At 35.0% G+C, this 25,178-nt stretch overlaps 2 protein-coding genes across 2 annotated transcripts in view; both read left to right on the top strand.

The window, feature by feature from the left end:
* The window catches only part of LOC146538668 (nuclear pore complex protein Nup98-Nup96-like), a 56,471-nt gene that overhangs the window by 1,517 nt on the left and 29,776 nt on the right, over positions 1 to 25,178 (top strand). Inside the window, exons 2-18 of the mRNA XM_085187226.1 lie at positions 1,522 to 1,628; positions 2,301 to 2,423; positions 3,053 to 3,238; positions 4,026 to 4,163; positions 4,777 to 4,910; positions 6,278 to 6,404; positions 7,088 to 7,168; positions 7,605 to 7,700; positions 8,085 to 8,173; positions 14,576 to 14,720; positions 15,234 to 15,356; positions 15,704 to 15,826; positions 16,221 to 16,329; positions 16,774 to 16,877; positions 17,436 to 17,581; positions 23,581 to 23,711; positions 23,900 to 24,015. Of these exons, the coding sequence (XP_085043352.1) occupies positions 1,586 to 1,628; positions 2,301 to 2,423; positions 3,053 to 3,238; positions 4,026 to 4,163; positions 4,777 to 4,910; positions 6,278 to 6,404; positions 7,088 to 7,168; positions 7,605 to 7,700; positions 8,085 to 8,173; positions 14,576 to 14,720; positions 15,234 to 15,356; positions 15,704 to 15,826; positions 16,221 to 16,329; positions 16,774 to 16,877; positions 17,436 to 17,581; positions 23,581 to 23,711; positions 23,900 to 24,015 (2,014 nt within the window). The 5' untranslated portion in view covers positions 1,522 to 1,585. The remainder of the gene's footprint in view (positions 1 to 1,521; positions 1,629 to 2,300; positions 2,424 to 3,052; positions 3,239 to 4,025; positions 4,164 to 4,776; positions 4,911 to 6,277; positions 6,405 to 7,087; positions 7,169 to 7,604; positions 7,701 to 8,084; positions 8,174 to 14,575; positions 14,721 to 15,233; positions 15,357 to 15,703; positions 15,827 to 16,220; positions 16,330 to 16,773; positions 16,878 to 17,435; positions 17,582 to 23,580; positions 23,712 to 23,899; positions 24,016 to 25,178) is intronic.
* LOC146538669 (uncharacterized) lies at positions 18,466 to 19,546 on the top strand. Its single transcript, XM_085187254.1, has one exon. It carries the CDS (start codon positions 18,809 to 18,811, stop codon positions 19,544 to 19,546), a length of 738 nt encoding a protein of 245 aa, XP_085043380.1. The 5' UTR covers positions 18,466 to 18,808.

Genomic DNA, 25,178 nt, shown 5'->3' on the forward strand with positions numbered 1-25,178 from the left:
TACACTAATCTAATGGTTTATATATATATATATATATAAAATCAGCTTCATGTTGTGTCTTGCACACAGTAAGGTTGGCAGAGGAAACCTAGTAATCAGACACTCTGTCCGTCATTTTCCACCAAATTCAGGAGGCATTCCATGTTGAGTGACGAAACTCAACACAGTACTTTGCCTCAACACCAGAGCGAAGAAATAAAAATATAAATGGAGCAAAGCCTTTGTCAAATAACATATAAACATTGAGTGTATTTAACATACAATAATTTATCAAATCATTATTTTTATTAATCTCTAGTACATATACCAACCATTTATGATTTTACAAGTATCAATAATTAATAGATTATGTATATATTATATATCTATAGTTGTTTGTAATTTGAACCAGCTACCTCTGTCCTAACCCATGACGTCATATATGTTGTGCAATATGTAAATAAATTGCAACAGGCTTTTTATATTGTAGGTATATTATGTAAACAAAAACCGTAAAAAGTACCGTAGCGTTTGGCGCTCCTTTCTCTCTGACTACACCGCTAGGGATAAAGCGTCAAGTTAAGTTATACTATGTAGTAGACACCCACTCCCGCCCTCGCCTGATCCTACTACACATTTATTTACTATTTTGATAAATAAAACAAACACTAAATATTTACTTTTTAGCCCACCAATTACAAATACATTTAAATTGCTGTACACAGATAAATGGACATAAATTTTAAATATCCTTGTTTTGGGTTTTATTACAGTGATCAATGCTTTCAATAATAGTTTTCTTTTGGTTCAAATTTTGGTTCTTTTTTCACTCAGGGTAGTCAGTTATTTTCCTTTGTTTGCACAGCATTGACTTCCACTCTCCAGATGCAATGTCTTGAAAATTGTGTGGTGGGTGAACCCTAGGTTTCGTCTGCCTACCCCTCTATATGCGAGATACAGCGTTAAACTTAAAATAAATTATCATTTATTGTTACTATACCTACATTTATTTACAGTTGTATGGAATCGAACCATCTACCTCCGTCGTGACGCATGACGTCATATATATGGTGCAATAGATGAAGTAATTGCGACATGTGCTTTCTGTATTATGCATATATGTATTTATAGTATTTTTGATATTGTTATATTTGTAACATATTTGCATGCGTTTAGTTTTACCTGTTTTGATTGTAAATGCGACTTCGCGGGCTCTCTTCTCACTCAGGGGAAACGCTGGGGAAATCTTAATTAGTAGTTCCTCCCTATGATAACAAGACAAAGCGCGGCATTTGTAAATGGAATGATAATCTTATCACTAGGATTCCTCTGCCTACCCCACTAAATAAATATTTGAAATCAGCTTCATGCCGTATGCCGCTCACAACCTGCCTGCCCTAGGCAGAGGGAAACTACTTTTGTGACATACCTTTCCCCACTATTTGAAATATTTATTATTTTCAAATATTTATTCAGCGGTCATAAATATTTGTATGATTGCAAGGAAACGAAAATATACCGAACATTTTTTTTTCTTTTCAGGTCACACTATGGTGATTTGAAATATAATTAATATTAAGAAAGAAGAACTGCATTCATTTTCAAAATGTTTCAGAAACAGACATTTACTTCTACTAATACTGGCTTCGGTAAGCTTTCTTGTTTATTTTAAAAGCTTAATGGATTTCATAATTGTTTTTATTTGATAAATGTATAAACATTCGAACATAGCGACAACTAATCAATATGTTGCTTGAACGTATGATCACAGCGCTTGGAAGGTTTTCAAAAGGCGCGGGTTCAAAGCCCGTTACGATATTTTTTGTATTTTTTCTTAATAAGATTTTTTTCCTATAAAACTTTAAAAACGTTACAAAAAGTTAATGAATTGAAAACAATACAATTTTTATTTACGTTTTACGTATATGATATGAGTTATAACAGATCGATTTATTCACAAAACCCTATAAATTCAAATGAATTATTAAACTTGGTTTTTTAAAATTCCTTCCTTTTGTGAAAGTATTCTTATTTGATTCCCACTCGGGATCATGAAATATTTAATATTTTCATTTTCTTGCTTTGGTGACGAGGTAAAAGTGCGATATTGAGTACCGCCACTCTACACACCTCCAGAATTCGGCGAAAATTTGGGAACAAGTGTCTGAATGAGGAACGTGCTAGTCTTAACGCTAGGTTCCCAGGTTCCCTCTACCTATCCTACTATATACAGCGTGAAGCTAAAAAAATATTTAAAATTTCGTGAAGAATTCTTATTTTTTTCCATATATAAAATAAATTGTATTGTCAACCTTGTTCAGGTTCGTTAAACACAAACACTACATCTCCGTTCGGTGGCTTCAAGCTAAATACAGGCACCAGTGCGTTTGGGGCTCCCCCCGCATTTGGGGCCAATGCGACCGCACAACCGGCTGCTACTGGAGGTAAGTGATATCTGATTTGGGGTAAAACGTTAATAATAATATTTATAAATTTGTAATTTTAGGGATTTATATAGAATGCTAATATATGTGAAGCTTTCGTTGCTTTGGGGCTTATTGAGATGGCGGTTATTTAGTTTCATCATATATCCTCTAAATATATGCACAATATAGCTTGCCTCTAGTAGAGGTAATAGGATGAAATGACAATAAACATTGTAAATGAGTGATAGAATACCTTCTAAAACTTATTTCAAATTAAATATTTAAACACTAAACGCAATAATTGTGAGTTCAATTCCCACTTAAAATAATATAAAAAATATTATATAAATTTAATAAATAAAAATTGTTAAAAATATTGTATTTATAATTTTTTTTAAATAAATCTTTAACTTAACCGAAAATCGAATTCGACATTTTAAAAAGTCCATATATTTACGATTCTACGATTAATCTCGGGTGGTCTTTGTAGCTCCGATCCCACGATTTAGACTTTACTTTTTCGTCTAAAGGTTCGCATTTACACTTGTGTCACTGCGTCAATTGTTATACATAAACCCATATCTCAACTAAGAAATACTTTAAAAACACACACAGTCCAAGACTACAGCCTCCAATGCTTGTTCCAGGTCTCTTTGGTTCCCCCAATACATCAGGTGGTCTCTTCGGATCCAACCCCACAACGTCGACTTTCGGCCAATCAAGTGGCTTCGGCTTCGGAGCCAGTACATCATCAGGCCTCTTCAACAACAGCAGCGGTGGTGGACTGTTTGGGAATAACCAGAATAACAGTGCCTTTGGTGCAAAGCCTGCTGGTCAGTGGTATTGATTTTTGTTTGTTTGGTTATGTGAGTGGGGAATGGAGTGTTTTGACACTAGGTTCTCTTTACGTAATATGCGGGACTTTCGTTAAGGAAAAGAGCAATAGAATTGGTCCAGCAATTATAAGTTAAGCTTTAAGAATAAGTGTTGCTTTACTTTTTAGATTCACGCTGCGTCCCGCACATAGTAGTGTAGGCCGAGAAAACCTGGGGACCTGGGGACCTGGGGTGTTAAAACACTGCGTCCACATTGAGACAATTCCGTTCCTTGCTTTCCGCTAAATTCATTGATCGTCGAGGCATTGCGTGTTGAAAAAAGAGAAGAAATGAGTATATTAAATATTTCGTTTCTTCGAGCGAGAATCGAACCCACAACTTGTCACGTACAGTCGAACGCTTGTTCCCCTGCGCCATGACTGGCCTCAATAAGTGGTTTCTTTAGCCCATTTGTAAAATAGACAAAAAGTGATATATGAGTTACAAGTTGTTAAGGATATATGGTAATTTTAGGTTCCAATTTAAAATAAATTATTTGCCTATTCACATTTTATAAGCTTCACAATTAGGAATGAAAATTACTTTTTTCTGGAAACAAAAAAAAATACGTATCGGGAGTTGAACCTGCCCTTCTTGTCAACAGTCCAAAGGCTCTGAGCACTAAGTGTATAAGAATTTCGACGTAGCTGAACAAGAACGTATGGTTTAGTAACCGGAGCGCTTAGACGTTAAACGATAAGCGCAGGTTCAAATCCCGCTAAAATATCTTGCTTTCTTTTTCCAGCTGGTTTCGGTTTCGGTAACACAACTAACACAGCGACCACTGGCGGTCTTTTTGGAACTGCTCCGTCTACTTCGACCGGTCTTTTTGGACAACAAAACAATACTATTACTTCAGGTGGTCTTTTTGGTGGGACTTCGGGTAGGTTTTTACATTTTTTATATATTTTTTAATTTTCTGGTAAAAATAAGTAAAAATTGGGAATATATTATGTAGATCTAGAGATTGACGCGATTATGATTATAATTTATTAATACCGTCAGTACTCCTACCGGCAGTCATCAAATAGGTCGCTATGGAATGAAATACCTACAAATTTTGTAATAACCTATTAAAAGAATATCAAAATGGTGCAATTGACTTATATCTTCATTAGACAGGCTTTATAGCCTCAAATTAAATTTCTGCAAAAAAATTGCATTTCTAGGCCTAGCGCAAGGGCACGAGCGTGCGACTGGTAAACACAATAGGTCGTAGGTTTGATTCCTACACGACGAAATGAATACACATACATTACATTTTCATTTCTTCTTCTTTGATAACAAGGCAAAGCGCGGCGTTGAGATCCGCCACTCAACACATAATGCCTCCAGAATTCGACGGAATTGAACGGAAGTAACCTATTGCGAACGCAATGTCTTAACACTGTTTACAGGTTCCCTATGCCTACCCTGCTGTGAAATACAGCGTGAAGCTAAAAAAAATAGCAATTTATAAAAAAAACAGCAGCTATAAAACTACAAACATTTTCCAGGTGGTTTCGGTCAAACACAGTCAACTGGCACCGCCCACGTCAAATACAACCCCGTAGTGGGAACAGATGTGGTCGTCAAGAGTGGTACTTCCCAGAATGTCAATATAAAACATCATTGCATTTCTTGTATGAAGGTAAATATTACTGACTAGCGATCATATATTAAACTTATTGTTATACAAGTCCTTTTATATATATAGATTATAGCCAAATAATACAAAATGTTTACATCAATTGTGGCCTATCTGTTATTTTGACGTATAATGTGCATTATTGTAAAGTTTCATCTAAATCCGTTCAGTAGTTTTTACGTGAAAATGAAACAAATATCCATCCTTACAAAATTTCACGTTTATAATATTAGCAGGCTACACTGTTTGGTCCGTATAATAATATGACGTCACTAGATTAAATGAATTACTGCAAAAATCGTTGATTAGTCTAGAAAGGTTAGATTATAATTGCTGGCTACTATGCATTTCAAAATATATATATTATCATAATATGTTCCTATATGTATGACTTTTTTGTTTACCCTTCACGCAATGTTACGCTAAAGGGATACGTAGAAGGAACCTAGTGTTAAGACTGGTTTTTGATACACTATGCTTCAGTGGTTTGCTTTGCCTTCTTTGTTTTGTCTTCTCACCAGAAATAAAAAGAAAATGAAAATAATTAATTATCTTTCATGGAAATCGAATTCACAACCAACGTGTTAATCACACTGTCTTTTTTTTTTTGATTTACACTATTTTCTGGACATAAAACCCTGTTAGGTAGAAGGCTTCTGGGAACCTAATGTTAAAACATTCTATTTCCCACTATCCGCCAAACTCTAATGGCATTGCCTATTGAGTGGCGGACCTCAACGCCGCTCTTAGTCTGGTTACCAGAGCAAGGAAATGAAAAAAAATATTTCATTCCCCCTCATTGGAATCGAACCCACAACCGTCTCACTTACAGTCGTGCGTGTACGCTGCGCCACGACGGTCCTGATATATTATACTAGCGGACGCGCGCAGCTTCGCTTGTGTATTTAGGGGGTGAAATCTAATAACCCATGAAACATGTGTTCAATGAAATATTTTTAAGAATCTAAATTTCAAATTTTACAAAAATCGGTGGCGATTTAAAGATTTTTCCATACAAACTTTCAACCCCTTATTTGCACCCTTAGAGGGAGAATTTTAAAAAACGATGAAACACGTGTTCAATTAAATACTTTTAAAAATCTAAATTTCAAATTTTATAAAAATCGGTGCCGATTTAATTTTTTTTCCATACAAATTTTCAACCCCTATTTTACACCTTTGGGGTTAAAATTTTTCAAAATCCCTTCTTAGTGGATGTCCAGATTACGAAAGTAAACATCTGTCCAAATTCCGTGTTTCAACGCACAGCGGTTACGGCTGTGCGCGCGTCTTATCTCAGTCAGTGAGGACAAGTCCTTTTATATATATAGATTATTGTTAGTATATACTAATTTATTAATAATTAACAGGAATACGAAGGCAAGTCCCTAGAGGAGCTGCGTCTAGAGGACTACGTGGCCGGCAGGAAGGGTGCCGCCCCCGGCGGTGTGTTTGGGTTCCAGCAAACTGAGAATAAACCGCTTTTCGGTGGAAATTGTAATTTTTTTTAATATAATATTATAATACAGGCGTGTGTCTATAGAAGAGACGGTTGTAGATTTTTGATTGCCACTCGTTGGAATATGATATTTAATATATTAATTTTCTCGCTCTGGTGGTGCCCCAATTATCTGTGATAGGCTTGACAGTTTGGCCTTGTGTAGAGACGTCTCGTCACTGTGTTTTCTCCACCGCATCTATCATGGGGAGTGTTCTGGGAAACTTGTTGCCTGCCGCCGAGTTTTCTAACCGCACAGTATGTCACAAACTCATCCTCCACACCATCTGGATCATGTGGTTTCATAGGAACTTCCCGCAACTTGGTCCAATTGTGGAATGGCGATAGTGTTTCTGCTTTCTGAGTACCTTCAAAAGGCGCGTCTATCTCCATATTGGCGGCCGGCAACGTACCTGTCGCTCCTCTGGTGTTACACGGAGTGGTGGGCGACGGTGATCACTTACTACCAGTTGACCCGTACACTAGTTTGCCTTATCTTTTCCTTAAAAAAATAAATATACTATATAATAAATTACACGCAATGCCTCTAGAATTTGGCGATAGAGTATCATAACACTAGGTTCCCACTGCTTAATGTATTGTATGCCGGATACAGTGTAAAGCTAAAAAAACAAGGTTTCAATGATCTCTTTAATTATATTTTTTGTTTATTTCTTTCTAGCTTTCGGTCAACCGGCTACCACAAGTGCACCCAGCTTGTTCGGTGGCAGCATTGGCACCACACCCGCCTTTGGACAGACTAGTGGGTCCAAATTATTTTTTTAATTAAAATTAACATAACAATACAGTTATTGGGTTTGTTCCGTTTTTGTTGACATTATTGTTTTGTTTATATTTTTAAAAATAAAAAAAATGTTACACGTTGTGGTAGGTCATGCATTACGAGGTTTTTTTTTCTTACAGTAGATTCTTAAATTAATTTATATTTTTGTATTTGTAGTATATATTATTTCTATCATGATGAATTGCTACGCAATGGGAATATAAGAATGGCTGTGGGGGTGGGTTACTACTCGAGGGAATGAATATTTAAATTATTCTTATTTCCTCGCTTTGGTAAAACCAAGCGGAGTTTAGCTCCGCCACTTAACACTTCAATGTCAATGTCTTGAATATTATTCGGTTCCCTCTGTACATGCTTTAATTTAAAATATAAATTGTTTTTTTTTGTTTTGTAGATACATTCTCGTTTGGAAGTAATACACAGACTAACACAAACACAACAGGACTTTTTGGCGCCAATAAACCAGCTTTCGGCGGTACTGCCACTACAGGTTGGTTGTTTTCCCAGTAAAACAGGCCTCTGGCTAAACGCTACTATTGTTGATTGACTCGACACGCAGTTAAATGGATATGTATCATGTACCCTGTCAATGAACTACTTTTAATCGATTGATCGAATTGCAATCTATATATTTATTAATATAACTCTTTTTTTCCGCATATAGGGCGGAGGGAACTTGTGTTGTGACCAGTTTTTTCGGGTTCTAACCCAAAAGGTTCGACTTTTACGTAAAAAGGACTGAACGGATTTAGATACAACTTTACGATGATATAGCTTATATGTCACAATTTATGTCAACATTTTGTATAATTTGGCTATAATATAACAATAAGCTTTGTGGACGATATTTTCTTATAAACTTTCTTAATTTCAGGTACGGGCTTGTTCGGAGCGACCACCACGCAAGCGCCCTCATTCGGATCGACTAATACATTTGGTTTCGGTGCTAATACACAGAACCAGGTATGATTTATTATATATATTTTAATTTTTTTATTACTGGTTTTTGGAACTTTTTAATATTCTACACTAAGAGAGAAAAATATTTGTTTAGAAAACTCGTTCTGTCCGCTAAGGCATACGTTCTTATACGCGTGGCCCGTACACAGCAGGGTAAGCAAAGGAAACCTAATGTTAAGACACTGTTTTCCATTTTCCTCCGAATTCTAAAGGTATTAAGTGTTGCATAGCTGAACTCAAAGCCATGCTTTGCCTTAAGATGAGAGCGAAGAGATGAAAATATTAAATATTTCCTTTCCTTGAGTAAGAATGGAACCTGCAACTTTTCATGTTTACAGTCGCATTTTGCGCTCCCACCCCACGACTGATCTCAGAATAAAATTATACGCAAATTGTGTGGTGGTTCACCTAGCCCCGACGGAGTGTCTTAACACTAATTTCCCTCTACCTACCCTGTTGTGTGCGGGATGCAGCGTGATAGTGAAAAAAAAAGTATATATGATAATTTATTTTTGAACTCAAAGCCTCTGTGCTATTTTTCTTTATGATTGACTTGACTAGATTGACAAAGAGTTTTAGTTCACGAATTATTAAAAGTACTGTGTATCGGATAGCGTAACTTAACCCTCTGCTTTTTTTTATTAAAGCGAAAAATTAAGCATAAGTGGAATTTAATTTGAAAAATAATAATGAAAAATAAAACTTTTGAGAAACGATTTTTTATCTATTTATTTAATAATATTTGGTTTATTATTTGGTTATCGAAAATAAATAAATAATAGTCTGTATTAGTTATGATATAAAAAGTAAGTAAATTTAAGATTATTTATAAGCAAAACAAGGTTATTTTGTCTTTTTTTCTCGTCCCCTCTCTTAGAGCTGTAACATTTCTTACAATGTTCTCTTCGAATCCGGTTGTACGTGGAATTTTCTGGAAAATCAAGAAAAAATGGATTTAAAGCCCCAATTGGAAGAGAATAAATCATTATTACGAAATAACTTCCAACTTATCCGACCGCAATTGTTTGATACTAATACTAGTAATAATAATATTCCATTTGATTCGAAGAAATGGATGGAAGCTTCGAAAAAGTTCTCGAAAGACGTAGAAGATAATGCTAGAATAAGGAAGGATAAATTGATTTTAGACGCGGCCACAGCTAAAGCGGCCATTGATACACAGTTGGCCAAAGATTTGGCTGAATTGGACTTGAAAATATCGCTTTCTGTGTATATGAAGAAGAAAATGGATTAATTTACTATAATTTTATGTTTTTATGTAGTTTATTATTATTTTTTTAGTTTTTTAAAAGTTTTATATCATATGAAATTACATATTCCGTCCACATCTCTTCGAAATTAAAACTAATAATGTTGTGTTGAAACAAAGATATGGAAAGATTTAAAAAGTTTATTCGAAAGATTAATATAATTTTAGGTATAATAATTTTAGAAGAAAGAGAGATAAATAGATTTTCGACGCGGCTACAGCCAAAACAGCAGTAGATGCACAGTTGCCTAAAGATATGGCCGAATTGAACTTTAAAATACCGGATTTTGTTAATGTGAAATATAAAATGGAAGAAAGAAGAGGAGTCCACACAAAAACAGACAATTTTTTTGTGGACTCTTCTTCTTTCTTGATTTTAAAAGACTATAACGCCATTTTTAATAATTTCTTTTTTATCACAGTATATACATAAAATTTAACTTTCATGAATTAAAACGATATTTGAGCTGAAAATGGATTAACTTAAATCAGACATTAGACTATGTCTCTTTTATTACCTTGTAAACTGATGAACCTTTTCCTTCTTTTGCTATTATTCTAATAAAAACTAAAAGCTTCTAAAGACTTCTACGCTCGTTTGCCTTGTCCTTTTTCCATAAAAAAAAAAAAAAAAAAAAAAAAAAAAAAAAAAAAAAAAAAAAAAAAAAAGAGGAAATATAGTGAAACATTGTATAACCATCCCGCATATAACAGGGTAGACAGAAGGAAGGAACCTAGTGGAAGTAGTAGTCATTCATTTAATGCTTAGGAAATTTACAAAAAGAAAAACTAAAGTATAGAGAATAAAAACTAAAGTATAAAGATCAGTCCGTCGTGGCGTGGGGACACAGGCTGCTTGATATTTCAAGAGAAGTTTTGGATTAGCTGCCCACTCGGGGGAATAAAGTGTTTAATGTTTTCATTGCCTCGCGGTAACGCGGCAATGCTTTTGTTGAGTTTCGACCACTCAACACCTTAATAAGTGGCGAAAGTAGTGGACAAAAGTGTCTTAATGGGACATATCATGTCTGTGCACTAGGTTCCTAGGTTCCCTTTGCTTACCCTGCTATGTGCAGGTGCAGGGATATAAAGTGAAGCTAAAAGGAAAATTTACTATGTTGTTATATCATAAAAAAAAAGAAAACTAAATTTGTCACTATTCTTTCTGGTAAATATAACAAGAAAATTATGTTGTTATCAATTAAAATGTTTTTAATATGTTAATATATTAAATGTATTTTACTAATATGATTTAGAATTTAATATATTTTCTATTCTTCTTGCAAGTTTATATTAAGCAATAAGTACTGTGATTTTTATCTCAAGTGTAGTTGTCTATATGTTATTTATACAGTGATGTAGGTACATTCGTTTTTAATTCTTTATTATAATATATAATATAGATTTATATTTTAGAAATTGTATAAAATGGCAAAACCCATTTTATACAAAAAATGTACGGTTTTGTACAATGATTTTTAATATGACAGGTGTGTTTCTTGGTGCAATAAGAGATATAAGTTTAATAATTAATTATTAATAAAAATGATATAAATAGTAAGTAATCGTCGATATCGATATATAGTACGATAAGAGATGAAATTTACTTTTCATATTATATATATTTTTATGAAAGTTTTATCTTTTATTTATAATAGTCGCCCAAAAATCGTATTAATGTTAGGTTATTATTATGATACAGGTTAATTTAAGCTTTTTAATCTAAATATTATCGACAAGCCAGATTCACAATACTATCCAAATGTTCTGGTTAATCATAATTTATATAGCATTTTTTTTTATTATTGCCATAAACACTGTACTGTAAACTGTTAACGCTGGTTGTGATTCGATTACCACTCGAGGAAATCAAATATTTAATATTTTAACTTCATCGCTCTGGCATTGAGGCAAAACGCTGTGTCAAGTTTCGCCACTCTACACGCAATGCCCCGAGAATTTAGTGGAAAATGTGGGGAAGTGTCCTAGTGGGAAATTTGAAAAAAAAAAGAAAGTTTTGTTTATTTTTTGTAAAAAAATATGTAAAATTCATTATAATTAGGAAATTAAAGTGAAATTATAATTAATTAAATAGTCGATTAACTTTAGTTCATTCAACTTTCCATGTAATATTTGAACTACTCATTTTTCCCAAAATTCTAAATAAAATAATATACTCAAGTCATATCTTTCTATAAAAAGAAATTTAGAACGATCCCTTTAATAATATTTCAACTTTCAGACAGATATATTTCACTTCGGTGCAAACGGAACGAAGGTAGCGACTTCAATTCCCACTACGGAAAAATCTCAAGCAATTACTTTAAATTTACAAATACCTGCAAAGTACACTATTAATAAATGGTCGGAACTTTCCAAAAATTTTTCTAAATCTGTTGCCAATCTTGTGATAAATGGTGGACGGAGTGAATTAAATATTAGAGACCAATTGATTTTGGATGCAATGACGGCGAAACAAGCCATAGATGAAAAATTATCTATTGATTTAGCCAATTTAGACAAAAAAGGTAAAGTTTTTAAGAACATTCAAAGAAAACATTCATGAATATATATTTAAAAAAAAAATAATATTGTAATCGTTCTCTTGCTGCAATAAGTGATAAAATTTAAAATTACTTAAAGTAATAAGCGAAAGTGTTTAAAAAAAAAAAACCATAGCGAAGTTGTACTTACGACTCTAGGTTCGTTGAAATATAAGTAATGCCATATTAATTTAGTTAAAGCTGTTTAGATACTTAAGGCCAATATCTTATGTATGCCGAGGGTATGAGGTATGCACGACGTTGTGTTCCGCCACTCATCACGCAATGTCTTTATAATTCAAAGTGAGAGATGGGAGCGTCTTTAATGGTATCCAAGTGGTTCTACTAGCGGTTCACTAGGTTCCCAGGTCCCCTCTCTCTGCGGGACACTAAAAAAATGTTATCTTATATGTATTAGTTTTCTATTTTTTCTTTTTGATAACGAGGACAATTTAATTTTTTTTATTTGATTATTGTTGATTGTTGTTGTTGTTGATTGAATTGATTGTATGGTAATGTATGATTAAAAAATAATTACTTCATAAAAAATGATTGTTATAAAATTAAAATTTGCATTTGAAGATTTGAAGAAGAGTTAGTTAGTATTAAGTCTTCATGCTTTATAGCATATTATTTGATCATTTTTTTTCTTAGTGTTATGTTACATTTTTTAATTGGCTTATGCAGAGGTTCCTTTAATTTTTTAATTTGTATTTATAAAATAATATTCTTGTTTATTTTTTAATTTTATAACAAATGATCTTTTTTATATAAATACGTCAGTCAGTGGAAGTGGTGTTCCTAGGATTACCAAATTATAATTTAATTATATAATAAGTTTTTTTTGTTTTTCTTTTGAAAAATGAAATATAAAACTTTATTTTATACATTTGTTTGATTTTTATTTGCTTATTTTATTTTGATAATAAGACCTACATTTTAAATCAGTATATAAGTAATTAACTGTACATTTAACATTATTCATATTTTTATATTTTAATAATCCTAAATTCCATTCAATCAGAATCAATAATGCTAATATGTAATGTAATAATGCTTATTATTTTTTACGTTTAATTATTAATATCTAATTATTTATTTCTTTCAATTAATATTAAGAACAGAATAATGTAAATTTAATTTACTTCTGACACATTTTTTATAATATTTAGAATGAAATAATATTTTTTTAGCTTCACGATAAGTTCACACATGGTTACATGGCAGGATAGGCGGAGGGAACTTGAGTATCTAATCATTCTCATTCGTCATTGCTCAAATCATTGCGTGTAAATGACGGAACTCAAGGCCGAATCCACAACTTGTCTCGTTTGCAGTCAGTCGCACGTTTACGGCAGGGAACCTAATGCTAAGACACACCAGTCCCATTATCCGCCGAATTCTGGACTCATTGCGTGTTAAGTGGCGGAACTCAACGCTGCGCTTTGCCATCCTCTCCCCATCCTCTGGTGACTTCTGGAGACATTTCTCTAGAAATTACAAAAAAGTGATTATATATTTGTTTTAAAGCTAAACTAAAAGCATAAAAGGCCAATCGTGGCGCAAGGGCACAAGTGTGTGACTGTAAGCGCGAACGTGTTGTGTTGTGTGTTCGATCCTACTCGAGGAAATGAGATATTTAATATTTTCATATCTTTGCTGACTCCAGAATTCTGGAGACTGGAGTGTCTTAACATTAAGTTCCCTGCTGTTTGTGGAATACAGCGTGAAAATAATACATTTCCCTACTACTGATAAGGAGTAAGTAATAGTGAAAAACGTATAGCTTTCTGAATAAAAAACGAAACGAGTTCGAATATTTCATGTTAAATATGAATTCCTATAGCTAATAAATAATGCAAATATTTTTATACAAATAATTAATAATCTTTGATATTCACGATTAGGATATTCATGATTATCACATTATTATTACATTTAGACTACGGGTAGACTGTCCGTTTACCAGAGACCACAGACTATATTGCAAAGTTTTCGAAACGTCGGATTTCCAAAAATGCATAACCACTAGTAGTAAAACACTCTTTTCTCATTGAGACACTTCCGTTCCGTTCCCGTCTTTCCACTGAATACTGAAGGCCTTGCGTTTTGAGTGGCGGAATTCAACGCCCAGCTGTGACTGTCTGTGCTATGTCGTGTTATATATTTCGTCGGCTCGAGTGGTAATTGAACTCACGATCTATCTCATTAAAGGCACACGTTTGTGCTCCTGCGCCACGACTGGCAAAACTGGTTAAAGAGTTTAATTTAAATAATAACGGTCGCACGTAACCATTGCCATTCTATCTTCATTACTAGCTTTGACCGACTGTAAAATAATACATTAAATCCTGTTCCTGTACAATTTTTTATCTCCCTTAGTCTCTTTCCTTATTATTTACTTACACTTCCTCGGTATTGTCTGTAACGAAAGAATTATATATTTGTATATTAATCATTTTTTTAACATGCTGTATCCCGGATACACATAGGGAACCTAGGATTAAGGCTTTGCTCCCTACGATATTGCGCTTTGTCTTTTTATTATTGATGATTTCACATATGTACAATGATTTTTCTCCTAATTTCCAGACGAGTGGCGGTCTTTTCGGCGCCAAACCGGCGACATCGGCGTTCGGTACGACACCAGCGAGCACCGGCTTCGGAGGGTTCGGCGGTGGCCTCTTCGGGAAACCGCAGCAGACGACCGCGCCTACATTTGGATCTACTGCTCCGAGTGAGTTTTGAATTTCTTTATGTTTAGTTTTTTTTTATGTTGTATGTGCAGCGTAATATTTAAATATTAGATGTTTTCCTTACCAACAAGTTAATGGGAATGGAGTCTCTTAACACTAGGCTACTAGGTTATTTCTGCCTTCTCTGCTATGTACAGGCTACAGCGTGAAGTTAAAAAAATATCTTTTTATCTATCAATATTTTTTGTCTTTGGATTTGCGCAATATTTTCTCGGATGGATCAAAATTTAATTTATCCTCCAACAAAAAGGAAGGTGTTATAAGTTTTATGTGTCTGTCTGTGGTATCGTAGCTCCATGATAATGAATGAACCCATTCTGATTTGTTTTTTTTTATTCAAAGCTGGTTTAATCAAGAATGGACATGGCCTCATGTTGCATGAAAATATGTTCCGTCGTTTATAACAAAAAAATAATCTATAAATTATTAATTTATAGATTATTTTATATTATCATAAAAATATATATCTAACAAATATTTTTTCTGTCGCTCAGCGTTCGGTTCGACCCCCGGTTTCGGTACGAACACAACAGGTTCGAACATGTTCGGCGGCGGTACTTTCGCGAAACCGGCAACCACGCAACCGTCGTTCGGTTTCAACGCGCAACCGACTTTAGGTGAGATGGTTTTTTGTTAATAATTATGATGGTTGTAAACTCACCTTTACAATTATGTTCGTATGTATATGGTAAGCAAGTTCTATATGGCAAGTTGTTGTTGTTGTGAAATATTTCATGTTTTCATTTCTTCACTCTGGTAACACTGTCTGCATATACAGCGTGAGGACTTTAAATCTTCCACGTAAAGGCAGGGATCAGCTAAATCTTTATTAGTCTTTTTTCTATATGGTCTAATTTAACGTATTTTGTTAATTAAACGAATGACCTTTTATATAATTTATTGCTTCTACTACTTTTTCACTTTTCTAAAGAAAGACTAATTTCACCTGTTTGTCCATAAATAGGTGCAGGTCTTGGTGCTGGTCTGGGAACATCCTTCCAGGCGAAGCCCGCAGCGCCAGCGTTCGGTACCTTGGGCACCGGATCTATATTCAATCAACCAGCCCAGAATAATACTTTTAGGACAGGTGGCTTAAAAACATATTTATTAATTAAACTGTTCGAAATTAATGCATTAACTTGTGTTTTATTTTTAATTGTACGTTGTATCAAAGGGAGCCTGGTGTTAGACACTCCGTTCTCCATTCACTCGTTCGTTATTTTCTGTCTAATTTTCGAGACACTGCGTGTTGAGTGGCGGAACTCAGCGCTGCGGTTTGTCTTCTTACCGGAGCAAGGAAATGAAAATATTTCATTCTTCCTCATGCGAACCGATGGCTACAATTACGAAAATCTCACGACGAATATATATATATATATATATATATATATATATATATATATATGCATACATACATAAAATTATATATTACTATTTTAGTAGTAAGTAGTAGTTTAGATATCTTTTTGTTATTTTTCCAGGTTTAGACTCAGGTTTGGGGGGTGGTGGTCTGTTCGGTAACACGTCAGCCCTGGGCGGTACATCACTAGGTTTGGGACAGTTGAACGCGACCAACACCAGCTTGACCGGGTTAGTTATTTATATTTTTTTCCTGGACAAAATTTACACACTAACTACCATAACAAGTTATTAGTATTATAATCTATCTATTGAGGCCCGTCGTAGCGCAGGGGCACAAGGTGTGACTGTAAAATCGATTGGTTGTTGGTTCAATCCCCACTCGAGAAAAATTCATATTTAAATGTTTCAAATTCATTATTTAAATTTTTATTTTCATTTTTCGCTCTGATATCGAGACAAAGCGCGGCGTTGAGCTCCGCTACTGAACACTCAATGCTTCTGGAATTCGGTCGAAGGTGTGGAACGCGTGTCTTAACACTTAGTTCCCTGCTGTGTGCGGGGTACAGCGTGTAGCTAATCTTTATCTATCGTTGAGTTGTGGGCGCCCCGTTTAAGGATTGGGCGGCCACGACTCGTCGGGCGCACTATAGCTGACCATATTTTTATTAACAGAGGCGGGCTGGGGGGCGCGGGCGGCGTGCACGAGCAGATCCTGACCCTGGCTGCTCGCCCCTACGGAGACACGCCTCTGTTCAAGGATCTGGGGCCAGATAATTGTGAGTGGATTTGGATTGTATATTATAACACGGGACTTCTTTTTTTATTTTATGTTATTTAACTGTATTCACGAAAAGTTGGTTGGTTATTTTAGTATGATTGTCTTTACTGTTGTTATCCATTTAGTAAATCATAATTTTATTTTTTTGCGATTTTATTCATTTTGCTCCTAAATACTATTTTATTTAGTAGTTTAAAATAAACTACTAAACTACTAAATAAATACTATTTTATTTAGTACTTTAGTAGTTTTATTTAGTAGAAAAATGTTTTTTTCATATCTATCTAGGTACGCTCCCACGACAAATGCGTTTTTTCGCGTAAATCCCTATCCTGTGGAAATTCCAGGATAGAAATAGTCCTGTATGTTATTTCATAACAGCCTATATCGGTCAGTGAAAGTCACATAAAAATTAAATCAGCTCTTCTGGATTAGCCCGGAAAATCTTTAAATAGCCCGGAGTTCCCCTGAATGGGAATCGAACGCACAGCACACGCTTGTGCCCCTGCGTAACGACCACCTTTTTCGAGTCTATTATTTGTTTTTCTCATTTCAGCATCAACAACGGAAGATATCCTAAAGCCGACCAACCCGACAGCGGTCAAGGCGATACTCGACAACAGCGCGTACCGCGTGTCGTCCCCGCCCGGCTCTAAGTTGACGCTGCGGCCGAGGCCGCTAGCGCCTGCTCCTGCGCATAAAGTGAATACTTACCTATTTATATATAGATATTATTGTATATCCAGAAAGTGGAGCCCAGTCGTGACTCAGAGTCACAAAGTGTGACTAAATCCGATTGGTTGTGGATGTGTCGACCCCCATTCGAGTCAATGAAATATTTATTTAAATTTATATTTTAATATACAGTACAGTATTTTAATATACAGTATAATATTTCCATTTCTTCGCTCTGGTGTCGAGGCAAAGCATGGCATTGAGCTTCGCCACTGAACAACAACAATCTGTATATTAAAAAAAAATTTATGAGAAGGAAATCAATCAAAAATCAACTTCACACTGTATCCCGCACACAGCAAGGTAAACAGAGGGAACCCAGTGTTAAGATACTCCATTTCCCACTTTCTGCCGAATTCTGTAAGCATTGTGTGTTGAGTGGCAGAACTCAACGCCACGCTTTGCCTCAACACCAGAGCGAAGAAATGGAAATATTAATTTGAATAAATATTTCATCTCCTCGAGTAGGGATTGAACCCTCCACCAGTCGGTTTTGCAGTCACATTCTGTGCCTCTGTTCATAAATTTCCAATAGTAATTACTAAAGTTTTTCCAATACATAATGCTGAATTACTGAAAATCGCTGAACATACATCAGGTGTGAAATGGATAAGTACTGAAGTCCTTTATCCATAGACCATAGTTGATCTGTCGATCTCGTTACAAGTTGTATAAACAACTTGCCGTCATATCCGTATAATGTTATTCAAATTAAGGAGACACGCGACTAGGGCGCGTTGGTTCAGAATTTACCCTTGACTACCAATTCACAATGTCATAAATCCGCAGTTCCTTCAGTATGGTTGCAGAATATATACTCTTTATATACTCATTATGTTAACATGGATAGCCGGTTCCGGTGCTCAACTAGTAAACGTCATAGTGCTAACGTTCCTATAAAATATTCTAAAATCAGTGGAATTAATCGCAGTTTTCTTACGATTGTCACATCCAACTAATAAACAAAGTGCAACTAACCGTTCGTAATATTGAAAAATATTTGATTTGTGAGATTAAAGAAGATTGAGAAAGGATAAAATCGACAAATTTTAAGGTTAGAAGTTATTACTTGTCACTTTATACATGTTACCGACATTGATCTTGGCATAGATAATATATCTGACAGCGATCTGTGACATCAGCTGATAGTGACATTTTCCAATTTCTACTAAATTAATTTAAATTATATTAAAAATGGAGGGACAATTCCAACTTTTATTTGAAAAAATGAAAATCGAAATACAGAATCAAAAAGAAGAACAAACCAATACATTAATGGAAAAAATAGATGAAAAATTAAAACCTCTTATAGAAAATAATAAAGTATTGAAAGATAAAATAGAGAAGTTGGAAAAAAAGGTAGAATATCTGGAAAGGGAAAAGAAAATTAATAATATAATTATACATGGACTAAAGGAGGACGAGATGTCTACACATGAACTGATTGATAATGTGAGAAAACATTTTTCGAACGCATTGAACTTTAATTTGGAAGATTGGGAAATAAATAACATTTATCGTATCGGAAAAGCAAATAAAGTAGGTAAACCGAGGCCAATAGTTCTGGCATTAGTAAGTGGATGGAGAAAAAGAGAGATAATGGCAAATAAGAAGAAACTTAAGGAAATATACTTAACCGAAGATTATTCAAAAGAAATTTTAGAAAAGAGGAAAGCACTAATACCCAAGTTAATAGAAGAAAGGAAGGAAGGCAATCTTGCCTATTTAAAACATGACAAGCTCGTGGTTAAAAAGAATGCTAAGTATAACGATAAAAGGAAGAGAGAAACATCCAACTCGCCGCAAGAAAGAAAACAACAGACAGTTACTCCATCATCGATGAATAGAAAAAATGCATTTGATATTATGAGAATGCGAAGCAATTCCTCTTCGTCGAGCTTTACGAGTAGTACAACTGCAACTAAACAATAGCAATTAAGCACCGACGATCGGAACAGTCTACTAAGTAAAAAACAAATTAAGATTAATAAACCTCTTCCCCCAAGACGATTGGTCCTCGTGGGGGAAAAAGACCGCGACCCTCTAAAACCAAGCAAACCAACATCAGATGTATATATAGCTACTTTTAATGCGAGATCACTACGAACCACAGAGAAGCGACTTGAATTGGAATTAGCCATAGCAGATTTAAAATGGGATGTAATAGGAATAAGCGAAATGAGAAGGTATGGCGAAGGAATAAGCGACTACGGTAAATACATTTTATACTATAAAGGTGAAACACAAGGACAGTATGGGGTGGGATTTTTGATTAAAAAGAATTTAACACACAGAGTAGAGGAAATACAAGGATTATCAGAAAGAATAACGATACTGAACATAACACTTCCTCTAAATAAGGAAGAAAAGTGGTCAATCATCCAAGCATACTCTCCAACAGAATCTGATAAGAGAGAAGATCTCGCCAAAATCGAAAAATTTTACGAAGATCTAAGAATGTCAATGCAAAATTGCTATAAAAACATAATAGTGATGGGCGACTTTAACGCACAAATTGGTATATCTAACAATAGTGGAGAAAAACACACAGTAGGAAAATATGGACAGGGAAAAAGAAATAAAAATGGAGACAGACTAGTCACCTTCGCTTTAGAACACAAACTTAAGATCTTGAACAGTTTTTATAAGAAAAAGAAAACAAAGAGATGGACATGGATTTCCCCCAATGGGCTACATAAAAATGAAATCGATCTCATAATGTCTAATAACGCCAAAGCTATTAAAGATGTGTCACTAATACATAACCTAAATTTCAATTCGGACCATAAAATGGTTCGCGCTAAAATAACAGGAATGCCAATAAAAAACAAAAGACCATCTCCTAAAGATAATTCGGCCCTTTTATGTACCGGCAATCCCACTCAACTTATGAATAACCTACATGCACTTACTGAACAGGATGCAAAGAAACAACTACCAATACAAGAACAATATATAAAATTAATTAACCGATTAAAAACAGAAACAAAGAAGATAAATACAGATAGTAAACGAGTACTCTCTAACGCAACACACGTATTATTACAAGAAAGGAAAGAATTACTACAAAAGAAAGAAAAGGAAAGACACCGTGCCAAAATCGCAGAACTTAGTAAAAAGATAAACGTAAGTATTAGGAAAGATAAAAAGACTAAAAGACAAAAGACACTTAGCAAATACATTGAAAGAACTGGTGGTATTAAAAAAGCAATAAAAGAATTAAAAAGTAAGAAAGATTGGATGTTAAGGGTAAAAAATAAAAATAACATCTACACAAATAAAAGAGCAGAAATAGTAAAAGTAGCTACAGAATATTATAAAGATCTCTATCAAAGTAAGAATAAAAAAGAAGTAACAAAAAATATAATTACTACAAATTTAGAGCCAATCCCTAAACTATTAGAACAAGAAACTATTAGAGCAATTGTAACACACCAATTTATTTAACAAAATAATAGAGACTGAAAATATCCCCAAAGATTGGACTAAATCAACAATAATACTGTTACATAAGAAAGGCGACAAAGAGGAAATACAGAACTATAGACCTATAAGTTTGATGTCAAATGTGTATAAAATATTCTCAAAAATACTACTCTCCCGGATCATAATTACCCTCGACGAAAACCAACCCAAAGAACAGGCGGGTTTTCGTAATAAGTTTTCAACAATAGACCACATACATGTTCTGAGACAAGTTCTACAGAGATATAATGAATACAACAAAACATATTACCTGGGATTCGTTGATTATAACAAAGCCTTCGACTGCCTGGAACACGAATACATTTGGGAAGCTCTGCATATACAAGGAATACAGGGAAAGTACATACGAATACTTCAGAACATATACAACAACTGTACTGCCCAAGTCAAGCTCGAAACTATGGGAGAAGAGTTCTGTATAGAACGAGGAGTCCGACAAGGAGATCCCATATCACCCAAGTTGTTCTCAGCGGCTCTAGAAATCATATTTAGGAATCTAAAATGGGATGATGAAGGACTTAATATCAATGGTGAAAAATTAAATCACCTACGCTTCGCAGATGACCTAATTTTATTTTCAGAATGTCCAAAAAATCTAGAAAAAATGTTACAACAACTGTCAGATGAAAGCAAGAAAGCGGGGCTCACAATGAATACAACAAAAACCAAAATATTAACTAACAGTTCGCAGACATACACTATCACAGTTAATAATGAGAAAATAGATTTTGTTGATGAGTACATATATTTGGGGCAGCTTATAGCCGCGAAAGATACTATGCAAAAGGAAATTGACAGAAGGATAGCTAACACCTGGAAAAGGTATTGGTCACTAAGTGAAGTTATGAAAAATAAAGATATAGCAATGAAAGAGAAGAGAAAAGTATATAATATGTGCATTCTACCATGTTTAACATACGGTTGCCAAACTTGGGCAATATCAGAAAAAATAATGAAAAAAATAAACGTATGCCAAAATGGTATAGAGCGAAGTGTAATTGGCGTGAAGAGGAAAGATAAAGTAAGGCTGAAAGAAATAAAAAGTACAACAAAATTTAGAGACGCAGAAAAAACATGCAAGACTTTAAAATGGAAATGGACAGGGCATATGTTGAGAGAAACAATTGAGAAATGGACTAAAACAATAACAGAGTGGTACCCTAGAATTGGGAAAAGAAATAAAGGGCGTCAAATGAAACGTTGGGAGGATGATATTAAAAAAGTAGCTGGTACAGGATGGATGAGGATAGCGAGAGATAGAGAGAAATGGAAGGGTTTAGAGGAGGCCTATGTCGGAAGACAAGCTGTGGACGAAAGCCGATCGTCTTCGCATAGAAATAATTAAGGAAAATCAAATATATAGATAATAATAGGAAATAGGATAGTACAATCGGTAAATAAATAAGAACAAACCATATTGTAAAATGTTTACAGCAATAAAGGCTTATTTTATTTTATTTTATTTTATTTTATTTTTTATTTATGTTAACATGATTTTATATATAGATAACAGATACTGCATATGTAGTATTTATTGTATAAAATTATTCCGTTAATAACAAATAGAATAGTTGTTTTTTTTTAATAATTATACATATATTTTTTCGCTTCACGCTGTTGTTAAGAAGAGTTGTTTGTTTAAAGGAAGCTGAAACGATTCCATACATTTTTGGGCCCAGAATGTAAAGAGATGAAAATCCCTGGTAATTCCTTAAATTTTGGCAATCTGAGAGCTGAGTAATTAGAGATGTGATAAAAGTGAGGTTGTTGTTGTTGCTTGTTCCATAGGATGTCTCTGCCGGTTTCTAGGTATTAAGAAAGAACAATTGATACGCCGGCTCCGCTTGTAGAATCTTCTACGCGGCGATATTTCGTTCGATGTATTTGACATTCTCGGTATTCAACAAGTAGTACCAGTTCAGTTCAGTCCTTAATTTATGGCGCTTCGAGCCAGTTGTCAATAACAAAATTGAAAATGCAAAAATAATTAGACACGATGTCATTGTTACTCAGCTGTCACATCTGTCATTTAAAATATGATTGAATTTAAGCGGTTAAGGATCTAAAACTTATTTTTTTCATTTTTCTTCACTATGTCAATTAATTATTATTTGCTATTCTAAAAATGATAAAATAATTACAATTTTTTTAGACCACATCTCACCTCTTTACATTTAAGCCTAAAAGTTTCAGTCTCCTTTAGTGTTTGTCAAATAGGAAGTAGTCCTTTCTTCTTGGTTTCCGCCATTGTTTTGCGAGTACTCTTTACGAGAGCCACCTTGAGGTTGTTGATTATTATATCTGCCGTAGAAGATTCATTCGCCCACTGGGATTTGAACCCATAACCTGCCGCGCTTAGTGCGCAGTCGCGCACTTGTGCCCCTAATCCAATACAGGCACCTATTTCTCCAAGTAGGATTCCAACCTCCAATAACATTGATGTTTCAACTTTTTTTGCTAAAACTTGTTTACACCCACAGAAGTCACTATTCGACGGTCTCGAAGAATACGACGCCAGCTTAGAATGTAAACTGAGCTTAAAACCGAGTAGAAAACGTCTGGTACTGCGGCAGAGGTCTGATGGAACTGCTGATACACCTGAAGGGAATAGGTGAGTTGATTGTAGTGGTTAGATTCACGCTCTAACCCGCGTATAGGAGGGTAACCAGATGGGGGGTACCTGGTGTTAAGTCTGTCCATTCTATTGTTGAATGGCGGAATTAAACGGCGCTCTTTTTCTTGATACTGGAGATAATATTATTTCACAGTCCATATAATTTTTTTGTTTTTCTTACGCAGATCTTTAGAAGATTCTCGTCAAGAACCAACAAACGCACGCGAGGAGAGATCGACGGATAGAAATGACACTGGTAACCGTGAAGAAATCAGACACTTGGCGGAGACTGATGTCAATCGTGAGTGATGATTCTTTAAACTAACTTCAATAAAAGGAGATTCCCAGTTACATCACAAAGTATAAAATATATGTATGTTTGTCCGCGATTATCTTGCCTTTTTTTATTTTTTATTTTAACAGCTACATCCACGGGCGCATAGTTAGTTGCCCGTGCCTTTTTTATTTTATGAAAGTTATTTTAATGTGGCGTACTTAATTTTAGGACAATTTAAACTGTACTTATATATAGAGCTTATACTAGAGGGGTTGGATGACCCCTACCGACATTTTTTTTTTTTTAGTGTTATTAACATATATAACTTATTTTATAAAATTACTTTATACATGTATAGAACACCTTCGCCCATTAGATTTGGCCTGGCTCATGCAGAACGCCTTCCTCAAGTTTTTGGATCAGTGCCTCTATCACCCTATCATCTCTTTGTGACATTGCCCCTTTTAGGTTCGCCTCCACCACCTCCGTAAATGAAGCGCCCACCTCTCGGCTGATGAAGTTGCCTATTGCGTCACCGCCATCGTCAGAGTAATAGACACAGGTGTTGGTGTGTCTCGTCACTGCGACGACTGCGTGAGAGACGCTCTCATGTACTCGGATCCGTGCGTGTCCGGTTCGGACGATGACGACGTCTGCGAAGGTCTGCCCCTGGGCCTCATGGATAGTCATGACTCGCGAACCTGCTCCAGCTCCATATCCCTGGTCTTTCAGCTGCCTCTTCTCCTCCTGCGTGTGGACCAGATAGAGGGTGCCGTCATTACAGTGTGGTATTCGCGCGTCGGTATATCCGAGAACCTTTATGGAGTGGACAATGGGGCTTGCGGAGTAAATGCTGTTATATACTCCGGCGAGGGCATAGGCGACGTCCATTGGGCTCCGATGTGTGCAAGGCAACTCGCATGTGATGTTGGTTGTCAAGCTAGGCCTACAGTACCTTAGTTCGAATAGATTTTGTCTGTCGATGTAAGGCAGCTGATTGATATCTCCGATGAGTGTGACCTCGTTCGCCCCTGACAGTCTGGCCGCCATAACAATGGCCCCGAAGTGGTTCATGAGGGCTTCGTCCACCGTTAGCCGGTTTATAACTATTCCCTCATGAAAACCGTTGACTAAGATCGAGGCCATTGTTCGCACTCTCTTTGTCGCTTTCGTGCCAAGGCGGTGCG

Source organism: Heliconius melpomene, chromosome 6, assembly GCF_056956725.1.
Source record: "Heliconius melpomene rosina isolate 202511_hmr_F chromosome 6, ASM5695672v1, whole genome shotgun sequence".
Lineage (NCBI taxonomy): Eukaryota > Metazoa > Arthropoda > Insecta > Lepidoptera > Nymphalidae > Heliconius > Heliconius melpomene.